Raw genomic sequence first — 20,865 nt, 5'->3', positions numbered from 1 at the left:
CAAAAAAACAAGTCGGCAAACAGAAAAGCCAGACACAACACTCGAAAAACCACAGAATCGAGTGACAATGAGCTAGCCAAAATTCCGCTTAAAATAAATATTTATTAGCGTGAAATTTGCTGTGAAAAAAATAAGCGCCTTAAAGCAGAAGGAAAGTCTACGACGAGCACAACCCCAGCTCATCGGAGTCATACGATTTGTCATTACATTTCTTAATGGAGTTTCATTTGCTTTTTGAACTATTGTCCGTCCCCTATGGAGGAGCATAGGTTATATGATCTCAATGATCCGTAATCCATCCTCTAATTTGTAATTCCCTGTAGTGGAAAAGAGTTAAAACCAAGCCCGTAATATTGTATAACAAAGTAATATCCAGTTACTGTCATACAATGTCGAGTGGTGTCTGTCGCCTGCCTCCTTGCACTCGTGGCAGCAACATGTATGACAGTTAATGTGCACGGCTCTCCTGCTCTCCCTCCCTCTCTCTCTGTTTCTCTCTCTCTCTCGGTGCATTTCCTAGAACGACTCTCTCTCTCTCTCAATCTCTTGAAATTATGCTACATTAACAGCTGTGCTCTAACAGCAGCCATGCCCGCTCGTTCCCACCCCCCCGGGAAGCATTAACACCATCGTAACATTAAATCCCATTCCCATTCCGTTTCACGCTCAAGTTTTGTTCCAAAAAAGTTTCGCGCTCTCTTGCGCCCCAACAGCACATTTTTTGCTGTTTCTTGTGCGATTCGCGTTCGCGCTTCGCGGATTTATGCTGCGGCGACTCTCAACTCATCGTCAAAACCCCAAAAATTCTCAAACGTTGCGGACGCGTGTGTCGTGTATTGTGTTGTTTCCTCCTCCCAAATGTGTGAGAAAAAACTTGCGTTTTGAAGGGGGAAAAACAATAAATGCTGCCGCAGAAACAGAAAATGTTTGTCTTTGCCTCTCCCACTCCCCTGTATTTGTGTGTCTCTCTCGCGCTCTCTGTTTGCGTGCTCGTGTGCGTGTGTGTGCCTTAAGTTGAAATAAAAATCAATCAACAGCAGAGAGCAATAGAAGAAAAAAAAACAAAAACAAAGGAAAACCCAAAAAACAAAGACAATAACAAAAACAACATTCGCGCAGCGGCAGCATCGTTACGTCATGGCCCAGCGGAGCAGCAGCACCACGGGAACGGGAACGGGAACGAGAGCAACGGCGAAACCAGCAAACGATAATTATTAAAATAAAGCGTAAAACCCAAAAGACAGACAGACAGCAGCCCGCCGAGTCGCTCTCTCCAAAAGCAGCACTAAAAACAAGCAGTAGAAGCAGAGTGACGCTCTCTCTCTCTCTGTCACTCTGACAGCCAGAGCTCTCTCCGAGAGCTACAGCCCGTTCCGAAACCGTTGCGTTCCACTCCTAACAGAAGGAGAGAGCAGCACTGTTAACAGTACTGTAAGCAACCAGATTGCCGCTATCTTCGACGTCTGTTCGATTCCGTGGTCGCAGTTCGTTCCGGTGCGGCGCGAGCTTTCCAACCAAACTTACAACACGAGCAGTAGAAAATAAATAAAAAATATATTACAAAGTGGAAGCAGAAACCTGCCAACAACTACAACTAATTGCAACAAAATATCAACCACAAATGCGAGCAATATTTTTTTAATCGACGAATCGAATGTGAAAATAGCAGCAAATAAACAGAAGATACAACTACAGTTACAGATACATCAGCAGCTACACAACACACAGATACACAACACTAACACACACAACACTCACATAGCCAGCGTTCCTGTACTCAAAAGCATTCCTAATCGCCGCAAAAAATACATAAATAAATAAAATATAATAACAAAAAACAAAAAACAAAACAAGTAAGAGCCAATGCAAAAAGGGGAACCTATCAACACAGCAGAGAACACAACAGCAAAAGCAAACAAAGCGTAAATAAAGCTAATTAAAACGTAAATAAAAGCCACACAAAAGAGAAGGAAAATCTTGTAAATAAATTGCATGGCTTAGAAAAATTAAACATTCAAAAGTGCGACCAAATCAAGTGTCTCAGAGAGAGAAAAAATGAAAATCTATGAAATATTTAGGAAATTTTAGAGGAATTCCTAAATCAATCAAAATCTAAATATAATAAAAGTTACAGCTAAACTAGTTAAACACAATTAAACCTACAAAACAAAAATAAAAGGCCAAAAGTCAGCAAAAGGTAAGCCTCAGGGAAAAAGCCCTTCTGCCAGCCAATACAGCATATCAAATACAGACATGAAACATCATTCATAGGGGAGCCCCACTGTTAACTATACGCTATTCATAGGCCGATACGCGATCTGCTCTCTATAAATCGCATTCCCGCGACTTCCTGTCAACACACACCCGAATCCCCTCTCGAGACCAAAAGAAAAACAATAAAAATTCATTTAAAAAAAAAGCCAGCAAAAAAGAGATACAAAATCCAGTCAAAAAACTGTCCACTGTCCACTGTCCACTGTCCAAAGAAATGCCATAAATTCTGAAATCAGCGATGGTATGTGGCCACTGGCCACACTATCTCGGGGAAAACGAACAGATACAGATACACATTCACATTCACATTCACATTCACCTCTTCAAAAAGATAGATTCCCCCATTCTACTGTGTGTATCTGTGGACACAATATCTACGTACATATAGGAAACGAAAACGAATATAAAACATTTGTTTTAAAGCATTTTTGAATGCTTTTAAAACCCTTTAATATTTGTGTGTTTTGTGGCTGTCATAAAAAATGTTGTAATAAATTAGAAGAGGGGCAGAAAGCGAGGAATGGTATAGCTATGGTATACCGAAGATATAGATACATTTTGGGCGGGGATTGTTGCTTCGTGGTTCTTTGGGAATATAATTTATGGTTCTGGGAAAAGGTCTTGGTCAAAATTGCATTAAAAGAATGGAATGGCTCTTTGGAAAGAGCCTCATTTTGGCAGGAAATTTCATTCAGTTTTATAATCAAAAACATTCCTCAGATGATTTAAATGTTTCGTTAAGAGGATTTAGATCCATTATAATGATATTAAAGTGTTCATTTTATGTAGAAATAAACGATAAAAAGCTATTTAGTTTACTTACCATTCAAAAGTGCATTTATCCATAATTCCTGCCCTCAATTCACCTGAAAAAAAGAAACTGTAAGCAAGGTAAAACATGAGAAAAAGTTGACTTCAACGAAAATCGAGTCTAAATCTTTACATTTCCTGCCTTCAAAGTAAACCTAAACAAACACTAAATACATTTTAGAGACTCTTCAGTTGTTATTAAGGCATTTAAAGCGGCGCTTAGGCTTGAATGAGGCGAGCATTTCCCAGAAGAAGAAGTTTACTTATTTCGGAGTCATACCAAAACAAAGCAGAACAAAACCAAGTCAAAGTCGCGTGTGGCACTCTGCCACTCCACCTTCCTCCTGTCTCTATGGTTTTTTCTCGCTCTCTCTCTCTCTCTCTCTCTCACTCTCTTTCTGTGTGTCTGTAGGCAAATCACTTCCGTTCAATGAACCCATGCGTAAGCGTAAGCCAAGAGCTCCATCAGCCGTGGCTCAGTGTGGCTCCTCTTAGTGCGAGTATTGCCTTGGCTTTAGCTCTGGCTCTGGCTCTGGCTCTGTGGCTCTGTGGCTCTGGCTCTTGTCCCACCACACCCCACACCGCTCTCACAAACGTGTGTGTGCCTCTGCCTCAGAGTGTCAGCCGTAGTCTCAGCTTTTTTTCTGCTCTTTGCTTTTCACATAGATATTCTCTCACACTCACAAAGACTCACAGAGAGCGACACGGGGTAAGGGGGAGAGAGCGAGGGGACATGGAACAGCGCATGGAACAGCGCATGGAACAGCAAAGCGTAGAAGAGTTCTCGTTGCTTTGTCGTTTACCTTCTACCTGCCCCAAAGTCTCTCCCCTTCCTCCTCCTCTGCGCTTCACTCTCTTTCCTTAACCCTTTTCTCTTTTACCTTCAATAGCTTCCGGGCAGCTCTTTCTTTGGGAGGAATTCCAAGCATAAGAATGTTACGCATACGCCTTGTACTATGCCGGCCCCTCTGGCCTAAAGAGCAAAATATTGACTGACTCACTTCCCGCAACAACGCAACGATGACTCCCTCTTTTCTGAAAAGGGATTCCTTTGCCCCTGCGAAGTTTATGACTTTTAAACCCACGGTATACGCTCTACTGCTTGTTTGGCTACTGCTTCTACTGCTTGGCAAGTGCATCCTAGACCTCTGCTACACTGCTTGCACTGCTCATCAAATACAATCAAATCAATTGAGTTGAAATCAACAAATCCATTAACACAAAATGTTTATAAATGAATGCAAACATTACGAATTGAGGTGAAATAAAAGTTTAAATTAAAATTTAATAAGAAAATCGTGCAGAAATTCGATTAAAAGAGGAGAAACAGAAGCTCGATTGACGAGTAAATGAATCGAAAGCTAATTAAACAGCTGACGGAGACGAAGGGGAGACCCTCACACACACACACACACACACACACACTCACACGAAATCAAGGTCTTTTGTTTTTTGCCATTGTCCGTCTCCCTCTGTCGCTTATCAAGCGTCTGGTCCGTCTCCGCCTCCGTCTGGGTTCTGCTTCTCTTCTTTGGCTTCTGGGCAGCTGAATGGGATGGCGGATGGAATGAAATGGAATGGAAGGAGGGTAAAGTAAAGTCAAGAGTAACGTCTTATCATGCATTTGTGCTGAAAAGAGTCCACAGCCAGCACACAGCGCAGAGATAGGAGCCCATGGACTTGAGCACCTGTCCGGCGCAGTAACGCCGCGACGTCAAACACCGCGTCAAGCCGCGCCACCCACATGACCAGGCGGCGCACAGCCGCAGCAACACGAGATTAGAGCCACCGTCGAATGACGACTGACGACTGACGAGCGACAACATTCCCCAAGGTCATCATCGTTTGGTGGTGCATTCAAGAGGGAGCAGCCCATGCTCCTGCTCCTCCTTCGATAAGCTGCACTCTCTCTCTCTCTCTCTCTCTGTTTTTCTGTGATCCGTGATTCCTGTCCAGATAATCACGTGCCGCCTCGTGAAGCCACAAAAAGCCAACGCTGATCTTGAGCACAGAGTCTCAAGGGAGACAAGACAGTTTTTGTTTTGTCTTTTGAGGGTGTTGTCTCATGGAATCCCATATACCCTTCGAAGGAATCTTACGTTTTCCCTATTCCTGCTGAATGAAAAGTCAACCATTACGCATCACTATTTAGGTATACCCGTTGACATTCCACTATCTACTCTACATTCATCTATTCTCTATAAAAAACGAGCGAATCATTAGGGTTCATAATCAACTTTATACACAACAATCACACACTGGAACACCCATACACCCAGCCATTCATGTTCCAATCGGAATCAGTCTCGTCGGGTCGGTCGTTCGGTCGCTCGGTCGTTCGGTCGCTCGGTCGTTCCGTTGCTCTGTCGATCCATCGGTTGTTGTCTGGGTCGAAGTCTGACATTTTTTTGTGTTTCATTTCGTTTCGTTTTTACTGTTTCTCTTGATTATTGTTACTACGTTTTTGTATGTATGTTCGTTTTGTCGTTTTTTTTGTTTAATTTTTGTATTCGCTGTTTGGTTTTGTTTCTGCCATTCGCTGCTGCCTTTTTTTCCATTGTTTTCGTTGGCTTTTTGGCGACTCTTCCACAGACATGGCGAATACAGAGAATGTATGGGTATATTTTGATCTGCGTCTCTCCTCTGATTTTGTTGCCTTATCAACAGACGAGTGGTCTTGGGCTCTTTCATATCCGGCAGAGACTCGAAAACATTTTCTCCCAACGCAAAAGCTTGAGATCTCACTCCCGCCTAATGATGCTAATTTCCAAAGAGTTTCTATAAATTATGAATTTTGGATTTCTGGAATAAATATCTGGTGGCATGGTGGGGTGGGGGCTTGCTTTTGTCTAAAGTTGATATTTCCAGAGAGACCCAGAGACCTTTTGCTGCTTCCACGAAACGTGGAATACGCTCCTCGTTTTCGTGGTCGTATTTCCAAAGCGAATCGCGAAAAGGCGAAAAGCGAATTCCCGTAACAACCGGACAGACCAGACGGGCTGAAAAATCGCTAATCGATTGTGACATGCGGGCTTTGCCTGATTTCTGATGCCAATTCGATGCGATTCCGAGAGTCCCCAGAGAGAGAGAGAGAGAGAGAGACAAGGAGAGAGTGCTTAAGACAGAGATTCATAGAGATAGTCAAGCGAGAGCGACACTGAGAATCGGGAGGTAGAAGCTCTCACCCTTACAGATTATGTAATAAAAATAAAAATAAAGCCGGCTCTGATTGACTTTTTGACTTCTTCTCCATTGGCATCGGCATTCGGGTCGCCAATCAGCGACTCTTCAAACAAATCTCTCTGCCTTCCCTTCCCTCGTTTTGCCGAGGGTCGGGTCGGGTATGTAAATCGAAATCCGTCCGACTTCTGCCTAACTTCTGAAAGTATACCCAATTTCTCTCTCTCTCTCTCTCTCTTTCTCTCTGTGTGTGTTTCTTTCCCATATAATTCGTTTGAGTGTAAGTGTGCGCGTGTAGGCGTTACAATGATTAGCAAATCTGGAAATCGAAATCCAGACAGACAGAATGAAATCCGGAAAGACAAAAGCCAGACGACGGACGACAGGCCAGAGAAAACAAATTTCTCAGCTGATCAGAAGCAGTGGGCAGAATCAGAATCACTTCAAATGGAAGCAGTTCGAATGGGCATGGGCATGGGCAAGCAGTGTAAATATAAACAGTGAGTGAAAGCAGTCTACGTCTACACAGTAGAATGATGAATAAATATTTATTCAAAGCAGTGAAAATCTTCTACAAAATCCAATTAAATACTGTAAGTTTGCATTTCTTGTTGTCTTTACCTTTGCAATCCCATCGAGAACCACCTGATTGTGCAGTTTAGTTTGCACACAGAGTGAAGATTCAGCAAGAAACTATCACGTTTATTGTTGGTGGCTTTGGGTTCTATTTCGACAGCGAAATCTGAGTGTTTAGATCAAGTAAAACATTCTTTGTTCATAATAACAAAACGAAATCTCTCACACACCTGTAATGGGAGTGCATTTCATGAGAAAATCATTCGAGGCGGAATACAAGAAGAAGCCTCGGAAAACGACGAAGTGGGAAGGGCAGGGAAGTATCTGATTACACGGTATCACGGTACCCGACCCTGACTTGTGCCACGTCATGCCGCTGCCGGCGGTGCAGTCACTGCCTGTGGCCCGGCACGGAGGGGTTCAGAAGATAAGCGGAGGGAGCGGACAGCCACCAGACATCAGCGGATGCTCGACACGAGAAAGGGGTTCGGTGCGCGGGGGAGCGGCTGATAAGCAGCATCGAAACTGTGGGCCTAGAAACGGAAGCCGACTATCGCATGGAGCAGCCAGAGCAGCAGCAGCAACAGATCTCTCCCTCTCTCTCTCCCTCTATTCACTCTGGCGAAGAACAACACCAGACACTTGACTCCACCTCTCGCCCGATCCCCTTTCCTCATGATATCCCACGCTGCCACAACAATAGAATCCGTTCGCTTCTTGGAAATTTGTCTCGACAATCGGCAGACCAGACCCGACCCGACGCATGGCAGAAGAAGTCGCAAGGCCCCCATGGATTCTTCTCCCATTCTGTTTCTGTTTTTTTATTGCGTGTATTTTTGACTTGGCCAAAAGCCACGCCCCAATAATTAAGGATGTTCGAGGAGGGAAGGAAGTGAACAGTTGGAAAGGAGAAGTCTCCTTTGGCCTACATTTTGCGAGGCACGAGAGAAACGAGCACGAAACACAACACATGACTTGAATCCACTGCTTTACCTACTCGTATCTCTCTCTCTCTCTATCTCTCTCTTTCTTCTTCTGTGTGTGTGTGTGTGTGAGAGAGTGTGTGACTTCATCAATGATTTATTTGAGTTTCGCGTGTGGAGACCCCCGAATGGCGGCGTCGAATGCCAAAATGTTGCATGTGCCAGAGAGAAATGGTGTCTGGAGGAGAAGAAGTCCTGCCTGCTGCTTCCTGCTTGAAATGTTTTTTGGGTTTCCCCCTTCCCCTCCCACCACTCTCCCTTCCACCCACCAAATGTAGGTCAAATATTTTATCGTTACGCAAGATTATTTTGTGTCTGGGCTTTCGTGTGGTTTTCGCTGCTGCTGCTTGGAGGCTTTGGCTTTGGCTTTCGGTTCTGCTTTTTTGTCGTGGAATATTTTGTTCCCTCTGCTGCAGACAGCAATTAACGGAAATCCCTTCAAAGCGCCGCCCGTGCCCACCCACCGCCATATGGTATGTACATACAATCACGTCATTCTGGCTCCGACTTGTATATGTCTGGGCGAATCGATTTGGGAGGGGGAATGCGAATCGTCGCACACGTGCGACACACAGTGCAAACGGAAAACCTACCTCTGAATCAATGAGTGCCCCGCGACTGATTGCAAATGAAATCATAGAAAATGTGCGATACACTTGTACAGACATCGTAAACGAATGAATGTCTGCTGATAATAAAATGCTAGACTGGCCGAAGGGGGTGGCAGTGGTGGTGCGGTGGGGGGGCGGCACTTTTGAGGCACAATCCATCCAATCCATTTCCACGTGCTAGAGAGAGAAAACAGAAAACAGAAACAGCAAAATTCTCAACAAAATAACAACGAGAAATGGCAAAACAGAAACTGAAATTCCGGCAGAAAATATCAAAATATATATTTCGATGTCTGCTAAAAAACGTGCAAGAGAGAGAAAGAGAGAGGGAGAGATAGGGAGGGGGGGATAGTTGTAGGCCTCGGAAAACACACACACACAAAAATCTTTTATTTTTCTTTCTTTCTTTCTGTTTTTTTTTTTTCATTCATCTCTGGGGGGGGGGGGGGGGGGGGGGGGTTGGGGAATACTGTTGTGGCAGTAGGGGTACTCCCGTGTATGCTGTGTACATCCCCCAAAAGTGTTGCGATGTCGGGCACAATTTGGGATCTCTGATAAAGAGAGTGCAGAGAGGGATTGAGGCAGTGGCTGCCACCTCACAGTGACAGTGAGAGCAGGGCAGAAAGTCTGTTCAAAAATAGACAGACAAATTGTCGCGTCATGCTCACAAAACAAAAACAAAAACAACAACAACAACAACAACAACAACGGCAAAATGTGTATTTATAAATAAATTTGAAAACATTGTCATCGTGGAAATGTTGTTGCGGGCCTTTGTGCAATGCAACAAAATATAAAAAAATACATCGAAAAATATAAAAGAGGAAATAGAAAGGACATGCGCATACCCTTCGATGCTTCCTTTGGGATCAGATCCATAAGCTATTTCTCCAAGCAGTGCAGTGATGTACCAATTCCCCATGCAAGCAGTGCAAATACGATCCACAACCTGTGGTTCTCATACCCTCTATACTGGCAGAGAAATGTAACAAAAAAAAACAAAAGGAATTTGCTTTGTCTGACATCGTCTGACATTTTAAGTTTAGTTTTGCTTGATTTTTTTTTACTGCAGACGACACACAATTTATGTGTGCTGTGTGCTGCCACTGTTGCTGCAACATTTGGACAGATTAACTGCGTGGCACACACAGAGTCTAATAAACGACTTGACCCTGCCACGACGATGGATGCGCAGACATTAATTTCAATGAAATGCAATTAGCATAGATAGATCGAAATGCCACGACTGCGAATCCGACTCTGACTATGGATGGGACTGGCTTGATGACAGCACAGCTACAGCGGTGCTCCCTTCGGCTTTCATCTTTCAAGTACTGCTTGCTTTTCCCGAGTTCGGGCACAGCGACTTGGATTACAATAGAAAGAGAGAGAGAGAGGTAGAGACACACACACAGACAGGATGACAGACAGACGGAGGGCAGACACAAACATCAAAGTGGAAGTGCCGACGCTTGTCGCGGCTCATTGTCTGTCCCACTCCTCCGCCTCCCACTCCATCGCCGAGAGGAGAGGCATGTAAGAAAAATCGATTATACTTCGGGAAACAAAAACCTTTGCGGAACTTGAAGCGCAGGCTTAAGCGATTTCTAATGAAGTTTTCGCCTTTGTTTGTGTGGTTATGGGAGAGCGAAAAAGAAAAGGGGGAACGGGAACGGGAACGGGAACGGAGGATGGAAATATTTACATAAATGCGAAATATGAGGAAACATGTGTGTACAAACGGTACGAAAGGCTTCAAAAAGAATTGAAATATGAAATATTTGTAGCAATTGTCTGCCAATAAACAGTCTAAATCGAGAATCTGTTTCTTTAAAGCACAAACTTAATTAAATATAAACATCCCGCGCCGTTTGTTGTTCTTTTCAATCGTAAAAACACTGAAAAATTCCACACATCATCAGAGAACTCGGCCGGCAATTAATCTCAGAGGTTTTTATTAGATCGTGGTCGACTAATCTGTCGACTTAAACGAATCATACATATTTACACACTACTGCCATATATAGAATAATAATCCCGGGGAAAAGGGCCACCCATTGATGGTTGGATATGTATGTATGTATGCATATACAAATACATATGGACGGGACATACAATCAATTAATGTTATTTAAAAACCATTAATAGGCGTTCACTAATCATTTTGTTTGGCCAGAATATGGGAAACTAAACGAACATATAGGGTAGGGTGACATTCTGGGTATACAGCGGCTAGAGGGAGTGATATTCGAAATGGGGTTTGCCTTTGAGAAATTATAAATTATAAATTAGCCACACGCGCTGCTATCAATTTGCACCGCTGCCTCACCACCTGTATTGGGCGATAGACAGAAACAAAAGCAGTAAATAGAGGACTGATTGACTGACTGATGGATCGATTGATTGATTGGATGAACGTATCGGAGGGAACATTTTGGAGACTCCTGATGAAATGGAATCTATCTATGTGGGTTATCTGTGGCACTCGTAAATATCTCAAGTAAATGCCATAGAAATGCACTCTACATATGTACCAACTGTGTGAGTAAAGCGGCAGTAAATGCCTCTTCCACAGTCCAGTGACGACAGTGTTGCAAAACGTTGACACAGTTTTCGTTGGCACTAAAGAAGGGATCCGCGCTCTTTGTTTTTCTATTGTTTCCCCACAGAATGAGAGCCTACGAAAAATAGAGGCCCCACATGAACTAGTTTTTTCGGTCTGAGAGGCTCCTCCACTCCCTTTGACACGCCCACTGACCCACTCATGGAGCACTACAGCGAAGGTGGGAGCTGGGGTGGCGGCGGTGGGGCAGCAGACAGGCGACGGAGGAACCCTCCTAAACCAGGTCAATGAGTCATTGGCCCGCCAGGCACTGACAATTGCAGAGGGCGGGGAGGGAGGGTGCGCATGCCGCAAGAATGAAAGAATGAAACATAACGTTAAGCACAGATCTTCCTGCACCCCTCTCATTTGTTGCGTAATATTTCGAAGCCTCTGTCAATATTTGCAAGCCAGCAGCAGCAGCAGCAGCAGCAGCCGTCCTGCTCCATCTCCATCGGAATCATCATTGGGAATCATCATCATCTGTGGCAGTGGCACAAACAAACAGAACGGAAAACTCTACAATCAACACACGGTATATGGGGAGGGGAGTGGCAGTTGGACACTGAAGCGGGGGCATGGGGAACGAACCAATCGACAAATAAACAAAACAAAAGAAACAAAGTCAACACAAAAGTATGACACAATGTTGCAAATAAGTGGAAGTGGAGATGCGTGGAAAATGTGGAGAAGTGCAGAGGCAGTGGGAATAGAAGACATTCGAGCCTGTGAAATAGGAAACCGATGGCTTGGGGCTTGAGGCGGATCACCGATTGATACTTGAGCAAAGAATGCGAATAGGAAACTGAGCCAAAAGAGCACTTAATGAGATCTAGTTATTGAAATTCGATTGCCATTTGGGGTACTTCCCCCAAGAACCCAGTGGAACCCCTTGGCACCCTCAAGCAAGTCGCTGAACCTTAAAAGGATGATGAAATACCGCGACAAACATCGCATAGAAAATGCTAACAGCGCTGCGTATACGTAATCGCTTGAATGAATTAAATATTGCGCATACGCCAGCGTTTACACAATTAGCCACGTGATTTTCCACACTTATTAAATGCGTTTGCAAATTGGGAAATGAGCAGAAATAGGAGACGCTCCTCTCCCCAAAAAGGGCAGGGCAACAAAAATCTGAACAACCTGAAAATGGGAATTTCTCTCGGTGTTTCGTCTGCCTGCTGTTTTTGCTGTTGTTGTTCTTGTTGTTGGAATGCACTCGCATCGCTTAAAGGTCAAACGACAGGCGGCAAACACGAGCAGCAGCAGCAGCAGAGCTACCAGTGTGCTGGCTAGAGGGGGGAGAGACAAGAGCAGAAGCCACATCATCATCAGGCGGCCGCTGCCTGGGAATGGGCGAGGTCGACGTCGCTGCCTGCGGTTTGTTTCAGTTGTTTTTTGCATTTTGCATTTTGTTCATTCATTTGCATTCCCCATTCCCCACCTCTCTCCCATTGACTCCCTCTCTCTCTCTCGCTCTCTTTCTGTATGTTGCTGTGCGCAATGTCTAGTGCCGCAAACACACGACACACACGACAGAAAAAAGGGTTGGCCCCTCTCTGAAGGGGGTGGGTTAAAGGAGCGAGAGGGTAAGGCAGGGAGCAGCCACAGGGGACTGCCGACTTTTCATCCGAGAGAGACAACATTGTAATATTTTGTGCACTGAAAACTAGTCAAAAATTCTTGCTGAAAAGAAAAACCAAAAACAAAAACAAACCAGCGACGTAGACGATGCTTGCGACTGACGTCAGCTGATGATGATGATGATGATTGCAGCTGCCTGTCTACTGCTTCCCTTGACAGATGCTTTGTGCACTGCTTGATTTGCATGATTCTACTGGTATGCACTGCTTGTTACAGGCACCGTTTCATCTTCTACATCTACATAAACTGCTTACCAAAAAACATAGCAAATAAATCGTTCACAACAAAAACAACAAAACAACAAAGCGCACAAATTGATATCTCTGATCTTTGTGGTTTTTCAAGTTCAATGTCATCACAATGTATTATGATTGTTAAAGCTGAATCTGAAGCTGAAGCTGAAGCAGAAGCTCAAGCTATTGCTCTCCCCCCTCTTTATCTCGCATATATGTGGTCGGATAATGCCTTTAGTTGTGCTGAGTGCTGAGGAAAAGGCATTCTCCCGAGTGTCCAGTCTCCACAATCCACACAATCCACACACAACCTTGACATCCAATCAGGGTGTCAATGCCATTGCCCCCTCTAAGCGAGGCTGCTGTTTGGATTTTTGGCAATGGGGATGGGATGAGGATGGGGCAAGTACTGCACTTGACTGTCATTAGCGCAACGATCATAATCATTGAATTAATAACTTTTATTGTGCCAGAGAAAGAAAGAAGGCAAGGCCAAAAGGTGGATCACCATCATCCTCTTCTCTCAAGCTCAATCAAATGCAATTTGGGGGAAATTGCTCTCGATTATATGTATGTACCTTTAGGGGCATTATCTCTGCCTATCTACCTCCTACCGCTTTATACCCGATATATTCGGTCAAGGAACTTCCGAGAGAGATAGAGAGAGAGAGCGAAACAAGTTTCCCCCGCAACTTTGTCAGCTCGCTCCACTACTGTCTACCGTTCAATGTCCGTTCCACTATTAAAAATAGCCACGAAAGCCGTTTGCTTGCGGTCGGTTGGTGGATCGGTCGATATGGATCGCTGAAAGTGTTAGCCAACTGTCCGATCCGAACCGAACCGATCCGATCCGTCTGGCTGCTCCGTCCGTCTTGCCCTCTCCCCCCTCCTGTCTGGTTGGTATGGGGGGTCTGACGCCCGTCTGGGACTAGNGTCTGGTGCGATCAATTCAAATATTGAAATTGAAATTCACACAATTATTTTAGCACTTTTCAATAGTCGCAACGGAGAGGGGAGACGAACACGTGCGTCAGCGGTTCAATCGAATATTTAAACAGCTTTTGAACCGTTGCCAGGTATTCCTTTCTCTTTCATGGGTCTGGGTTGGGTCTCGGTCTCGGTCTCGGTCTCGGTCTTTCTTTATTTTCTAGGGTATCAGGTGATTAGTAGTCCCAGACGTAAACGTGGCCCCCGACGTGCTCAATCATTTCACTTGCGATAAAATTAATTGCAACCAGCGGCAGCAATTAAAAAAATATCATATATTTCGAATGATCAGTTGTAGGAATACCCTGTACATCGTAAGCGAATATCTTTAGCACTTTAAAGAGTATAATCTTTATTTGAGAGTGTTTGAAATATAATAAATGTCATCTGGCCTAATTCCATGAGCAAATGAGACAATAAATGACTTTCCTTTCCCCATCTTTCGCTTTTATGGATGTTATCGCACCTTGAAGTGTGGTTCTGTCCATAGCCATTAGCTTTGCTCCGACTCTGACTCCGACTCAGATTACAGGGTGGCCCCAACAACAGCAGACACAGCAACAGAAACAAAATATATAATTATCTAAAAACAAAGGCTATAAAAGGCAGCCCTCGAGCGAGTGACTGGCGACTCGACTGGCGAATGGCGACTCGACCCGACCGTAGGATAGGCTACAGCAACAGCAACAGCTACAGTCTGATGGTTGATGGTTGATGGTTGAGTCACCTGAGACGGTTAAACCTGAGTGACAGACGAACGGGAGGGGACGAAACGGAACGGGGGCTGGGCTGGGCTGGGAATGCGCAAAAGTCTAAAGTGCTGCCACTTGTGCTTTTTCGTCGTCGGTCTTTCTGCAAGCAGTGCACACACACCACACACCACACCACACGGGGAGTACAGTCAGAGTGAGAGCCAGAGAGTCGGAGAGTCAGTCATAGACATTGTTGACATATTTTTCACTTTGTTGCTTGTTTATTTTCTGTTTGTTTCTGTTATTTTTTTCGTGCGATGTACATTTTAATTTCAGTTGATTCACTTTTTTTGTCGTCTGCCTGGCATTGTGTGCCTTGTGTGATTGCTGTATCATTTGTTCATGTCTCTCTGGTCTCATACTCTTTGCGGGGTGTGCAGGGTATCATGATGTTTGTCACTGACCCAAACAATATCCCCCATACCGATCACAAGTGCGCCATAGACCAGAAAGAAGATCACCAAATCCGACTTCCTATCCTGCCAAGGGTATCAAAGGCTTCGGTTTCATTGTTTTTATGCGCAGCTTTTCTCTTTTCATTAAAATCATAAATTACTGAAAAATCTCCAACCAACCATTCCCCTGTCTTCTGTGGAATATTTTCATTTTCATTCACTGATCGTCACAGAAAGAGCGTGAGACAGGGAGATAACCCACGCCATGGCCGAGTGGGTGCGAGGGAGATGGCAACGTTTACATAGCTGCGTCATTTTTGCCTTGATGAAATTGCGCTGTTCCACCGAACGTTGAACGTTGAACGTATTGCTGTTGTTGCAACCAAACGAATATCAGACAGAGCGTCATGATATTTACTGCTTGTGTTGTGTGGTTGTAAAATCTTGTTGCGCAAGCCATCGCTGCCTTTGTATCTGTGTATCTGTGTATCTCGCACAAAATGTATCTCTCTGTGGCTGTGCCAGTGTGCTGTCGTCGTCTATGTTTGCTCTGTTACAGGGTCTGCGACCGCGACGGGTGGCCTCTGTTTGTCTGCCGTTCTATCAGCGCTGTCTGGGTCTCCGTCCGTCCGTTCGTCCGTCCGTCCGTTCGTCTGTCCGTCTTGTTGTGTCGGTTGGAATGTTGTTGCCATATCGCCCATAATACCCATTGCTAATTGAAGCGTTTTGGCTACAATGGTACTTTGTAATACAAAAGGTTATAAAAATAACCCCCCAGTTTGTGCACTATAATGGCTGGGATCTGTTTTGGGGCTTCTAAATATAACATTACGATTGTCATATGTGTCTAGACACATTTATCTTCCAGATAGAAAGCGTAACTAAGCAGTTAAAGCTGTGCAGGTACGCCATTGCGTGACATTGATATCCTGCATTCAGTATTTCCACAAGACATGCATTCAGTTCAAGCAGTTCAAATTCAGTCACCATCTCTCTTCTCACTGTTTCGGTGTTACAGGGTACTACCTGTGTCAATCCCATTCCGTTCCATCGATAGCCTTCTTTTCGCATATTTGTATATCGAATTGCTGACCGCCTACATTCGCGCGCTCACTCACACGCTCGCCTGTCAGTTTCTCCCTCTCTCTCTCTCTGTTTCGACCGACTACCGCTATGATTGTGCGCATGTGTGCTTGTATCACACTTAAGTCGTCTGCTATCTAGTCTAGACGCATACGTCTGTTTTGTATCCGTGTCCCCTGTCCGTCCGTCTATATCTCTATGGGTAAGCACGGGTACGGGTACGGGTACGGGTACGGGTATGGCAAACGGTACCGGGGTCTTTCTACGCCACAGAGAGCGCAGCGCAGCGCACCTTGTAGATAGCGACAGTCGTATGTACTTTACTTTACTTTGCTTTACTTTTGTTTTTGCTTTCGTTGTTGCTGTTGTGTTGTCTATTTTTCTTCAACTCTTTCCCCTTTTCATTGTTGTTTTGGCTGTGCTGTGGGCCGCACTCGCTTGACGTTTTGTTTCGTTTATTTATAGTAATTAAAGCAGTGCGTGAGTGGTTAAAATTATTTCAATGGACCAAAAAGACATGTTATTTTAATAAATAAACGGAATACGAGTATTTGCGCGACTTTCTTCAATTTACTTACAAGGAAAAAGGTTATTAAAGTAAAATACTGTGGATCTTTCTATGTATCTTTCTCACCTCATTATAGCTGTCTGATAATACGATTCATTAATCAGATTTAGATGAAATATAATTGGATTATTTTGATTGGATTTTCTTTAAAAACATAAAACCAACTCTAATAGTACATTTCTTTATGTCTTTCAGGTAGCTTGTTGCTAATCGCCATTAGTTTATCCGTGTGCTTAGCCTGTGGCAGTGTGTTGGTGGCCGCGATTGCCCTACGCTCTGCCCCAGCAACAACAAGAGCAGCAGCAGCAGCAGCAGCAGCAGCAGCAGCGACGCGCAGGATACGGCACAAACGTCGCTCGTCGCAACGACGGCGCAGCAACAACAACGCGGTGCTGTCAACGGGGATTGGACTGGTAACGGGTAACGAGGCTATCTCTGCTCTGGCCCTACCACTCGCCTCCGTCTCCGCCGCCACCACCTCCAGCTGCACCGCCTCCTCCTACATCACATCGGGCTCCGCGGCAGCGGATCAGACAGTAGCAGGCGCCGCAGCAGCAGCAGCAGCAGAGACAACAGCAGCAGCAACAACAACACTTTTGCCAACCGAGCCGGAACATTCTGTACCCGTAAGTACTTGCCACGCACCTACCAACCAAGCCCCCTTGGAAAGAAGAAAGAAGAAAAAAAGCAGAAAGAAAACAAGGAAAAGTTCTGAAACAGTTGGAAACGGGGGAGAAACGCATGGGATTGGTCCTCTCTGTGTAGAGTCAGCTCTAGACTGCACGGCCAGAAAAAGTAGGGCTTGTACAAATACGAAAGGGCCTAAATCGGTCAAAGGTCATATAAACGTAAGGAAGAGAAAACGAACCCAATGAGACTTTAAATGAATGACTACAATAATTTCTCCCAGTGTCACCACAAAGCGAATACCAAAAAGCGACACGTGTCGAAAGTTTTCTCTTTTTGTGTGCTGGCTTTTGCCTTTGCCTTCTTCGTCGTCTTTGCCTGCCAATATCCCTGCCATGCATTCCCTTTTGTGACCGACCAAACAGACAGACAGACGCAGCGAAGAGGGAACAGGAAGAGGTTCAAAGCGAGAGCACAGCCCATCACTCACTCTGCCAATGCAGTAATTTTCCAGCGGTGGGCAAAAGTCCTTGAGGCTACACAGTAGGCAGCGGAGTGGATAGACATGAGGGGAGGGCAGGGCAGGGCAGGGCAGCGCAGCAGACATGCTTAAATTGCTTTCGCCGTCGCCCACGCAGCAGCCCGAGCCGAGTTCTTATGTAACTGCGCCTACTGCTCTGTCGCATCTCCCTTCACAGTTTATACTTCTTCTACTGCTTTTGCGTCTGCTTCGGCTTCGGCTTCTGCTTCCTCTCCTTCTTCTTTTCCCTTTTCGTTTCGTATACCGTCTGCTGTGTGTGTTATGCAATGTTTGTTGAATGCACAGCACGTCCTTTAGTGTCTGCCTTAAGTTGGCCCCTCTCCCTCTCTCTCTCTATCACTTTATCACTCTGTCTCTCGTTTGGCATTCAATTTGTATCACTCCCCCAAAAAGAAGAACAAAACCATTGCTGTCTGCCATTTTTTTGCGTCTTTATTATACTAATGGCCAAGACAAATTCAATTTCTCCATCAGCGACTTGGCTGACTTTAAATGGTGGCGTGGCCCACTCTTAGTTATCTTGGAATTTGATTATTGAATTTGCACTTTGAGCTGGCTCTGGCGCTGGTTCTGGCGCTGGTTCTGGCCTTGAGGCGGGATTTGCCTTAATGGAAAACGGAACCACCGTACCGCACGACACTTTCTGCGTTCCGCAAACGCTTCTTGTGGCTTCTATGCGGGCACCCACACGTGTGGATTTTGTGGATTCTCTCGGCTTGCGCTCATTAGGGAGGACCCCAAGCCCAAGCCAAAGCCAAAACCATAGCCCGACGGCGTGGCCAAAGACGCTTAGGCGGCTTTGGAGATTGTGGTTTTAAGATTTGCCATTACTATGGGTACGGTACAGTGGTGAGGGTGCTGCGGTGAGGGGCGGGCAGGTGCCAGCACGCCCATTACAAAAGATTAAAGTCGGCAACTTTTGACAAATTGTTACTCGGTCTGCTGACATCTTCCAGTGCGCATTTGCTCATTTTTCTACGCTTCTAGATTTGTTTTTTGCTTTTGGTTTAATTTGCCCACGCCAAATCAACATTATGAATGAAACACGGCGTCTGTACAGTAAGGCCCCCATATGGAAGTAAACTTGTGCAGGAATTCTCCATAAGTGCACTCCCAAACACATGACAGGTGTCTCCACTGTATTGGAATATAATACATGAATGCCTTCCAACACTGCTAAGAGTGTTCTCTTCTCTCCTATCCCGGGCTCCTGCTCACGTTCACCAGCTCCGACTGTCGGCAAAGCCATTTAGCAGCATAGATGAAGAAGGTGGGACGAAGGATGGTGCGGGGAAATGGTGGAGACATTGCGTGGGCGCCATTGCTCTTGCGGCTTGGCTTCTCTTCTTGCTGGTGCCAACGCAATGGGAAACACAATTGCCTCTAATAACCCAAGGCGTTTAGTGGCAGAGGCAGTGGCAGGGGCAGCCAGGCTTTGTGTTTTAATCGAATTTTATTTGCCGCCGTTAGCCAATGAATAATTCAAATTGATTATTAAAATGTGCTCGCATGAGCCATACACACACTCGCACGCACACACTCGAGCAATTACACACGTTGTAGGCGTTAATATTATGCCGGGAGCTGGGCGTGGACGTGTGAGAGCGGGACTTTCATTAAAACCGTTATCTATGCCAGACGCATGCACCAGACACGCAGAGACTTGCATAAATTACAATTACAATTGCAGAGAGCGTGAGAGTAGGCGAGATAAACATACAGGCGTACACACATACAATGTACATATGTTGTACGTGTAGCAACAGCTGTTTGTTACACTTGCACTCATTCCATCCTCTGTTGAGTAGTGGCACATTTTTGTGGCCTAAACAAATATTGAAAGTCGAAAAGTTTAAAGGATACGGTCAGGAACAAGGGACCCACGCAAGGGTCTGTCTGCCTCTGATATTATGTCACTTTTCGTTAGACCCAAAAAGATAAACAACAGATGCAGAGAGAGCCGGTTATGGCCTGGCTTACGCCCAACAACAACAACACCGACAACAGAAAGCAAAAATGTCTCTTACGTCAGAGGGGGGAAAGAGAGACACAGCTAAAAATGAGGTTATTGCCAATCCTGTCTGCAATGCTCGAGTAAACATTTTAACCTAATTTTTTGCCGTCAGAGAGCGAGGGAGGGGCAGAGAGAGTGGGAGACGGGAGATGCGCCAGACAATGTGATGCGATATTTGCTGCTCAGATTACCCAAAAAACAGACACAATAAAAATCGAAAGAGAAAGGCAATGCTCTGGGACCGAAGCTTTGATACCCTTGCAGAATCATTTCTTCCCTGACAGCTATAAAATAAGATCAATTGACTATAATAAAAACACCCGGCACCTGCAGGGTATTAATGCTACAAGGAAAAAAGAAAAGAGCTTACTTACTCACTCACACTTATATATGTGCATAAACATACATACATATTTCTATAGTCGCATATGTAGGTAGTTTCACGAGATTTTAATTTACAAAATTGCATTTGCATATTTGTATAATTTACAAAGTCTTTTCGGCCACCGCCGCAGCGACCGTTGCCGAAAATATGTATTCGTGCCCGATTATTTTCCGTTGTTTCTGCAGAGATTTGACATGTTTTTTCTTTCATGCCCGCTTGCACACATCAATCGGCCCGTGGGGTGCGTCGGCTGGGGCAGGTAACGGAATGTAGAACATGTTGAGTTATGAGAATGACGATTTTCAAATAGGCACTTCACGCACACACTCTTGCGAATATAACGGTGCCTTCGGATGTAGTATGGAAATGTAGAAAGCGGCAGCTCAAGATACGCGCCAAAATGTAAAGAGTGCCGCACATTAGCAAAATGAACTGAAACCGAACGGAAAACCCTACATAAATTGGCAAACACTGCACAGCAATTTTATAAACACAATAAACACTAGTTTATAGTCTAAAAACTACTTTTACAACGATTTTAAGCTAACTTTAACACGAGACTCACGCGCGACTCCTGAGCGCGGGAACTTGAGAGCA

At 44.9% G+C, this 20,865-nt stretch overlaps 1 protein-coding gene across 4 annotated transcripts in view; it reads left to right on the top strand.

Annotated features, from left to right (window-relative positions):
* Nucleotides 1–20,865, top strand: part of LOC117588922 (box A-binding factor) — a 61,189-nt gene that overhangs the window by 33,721 nt on the left and 6,603 nt on the right. For 2 of the 4 annotated variants that reach the window (XM_034280497.1, XM_034280496.1), the window contains exon 2: nt 16,897–17,327. In XM_034280497.1, the coding sequence (XP_034136388.1) occupies nt 16,897–17,327 (431 nt within the window). The remainder of the gene's footprint in view (nt 1–16,896; nt 17,328–20,865) is intronic. The other 2 variants (XM_034280499.1, XM_034280498.1) reach the window with 2 other exon arrangements.

The sequence above is a fragment of the Drosophila guanche genome, unplaced genomic scaffold (assembly GCF_900245975.1).
Source record: "Drosophila guanche unplaced genomic scaffold, DGUA_6, whole genome shotgun sequence".
NCBI lineage: Eukaryota > Metazoa > Arthropoda > Insecta > Diptera > Drosophilidae > Drosophila > Drosophila guanche.
This window is presented reverse-complemented; position numbering and strand designations above follow the sequence as displayed.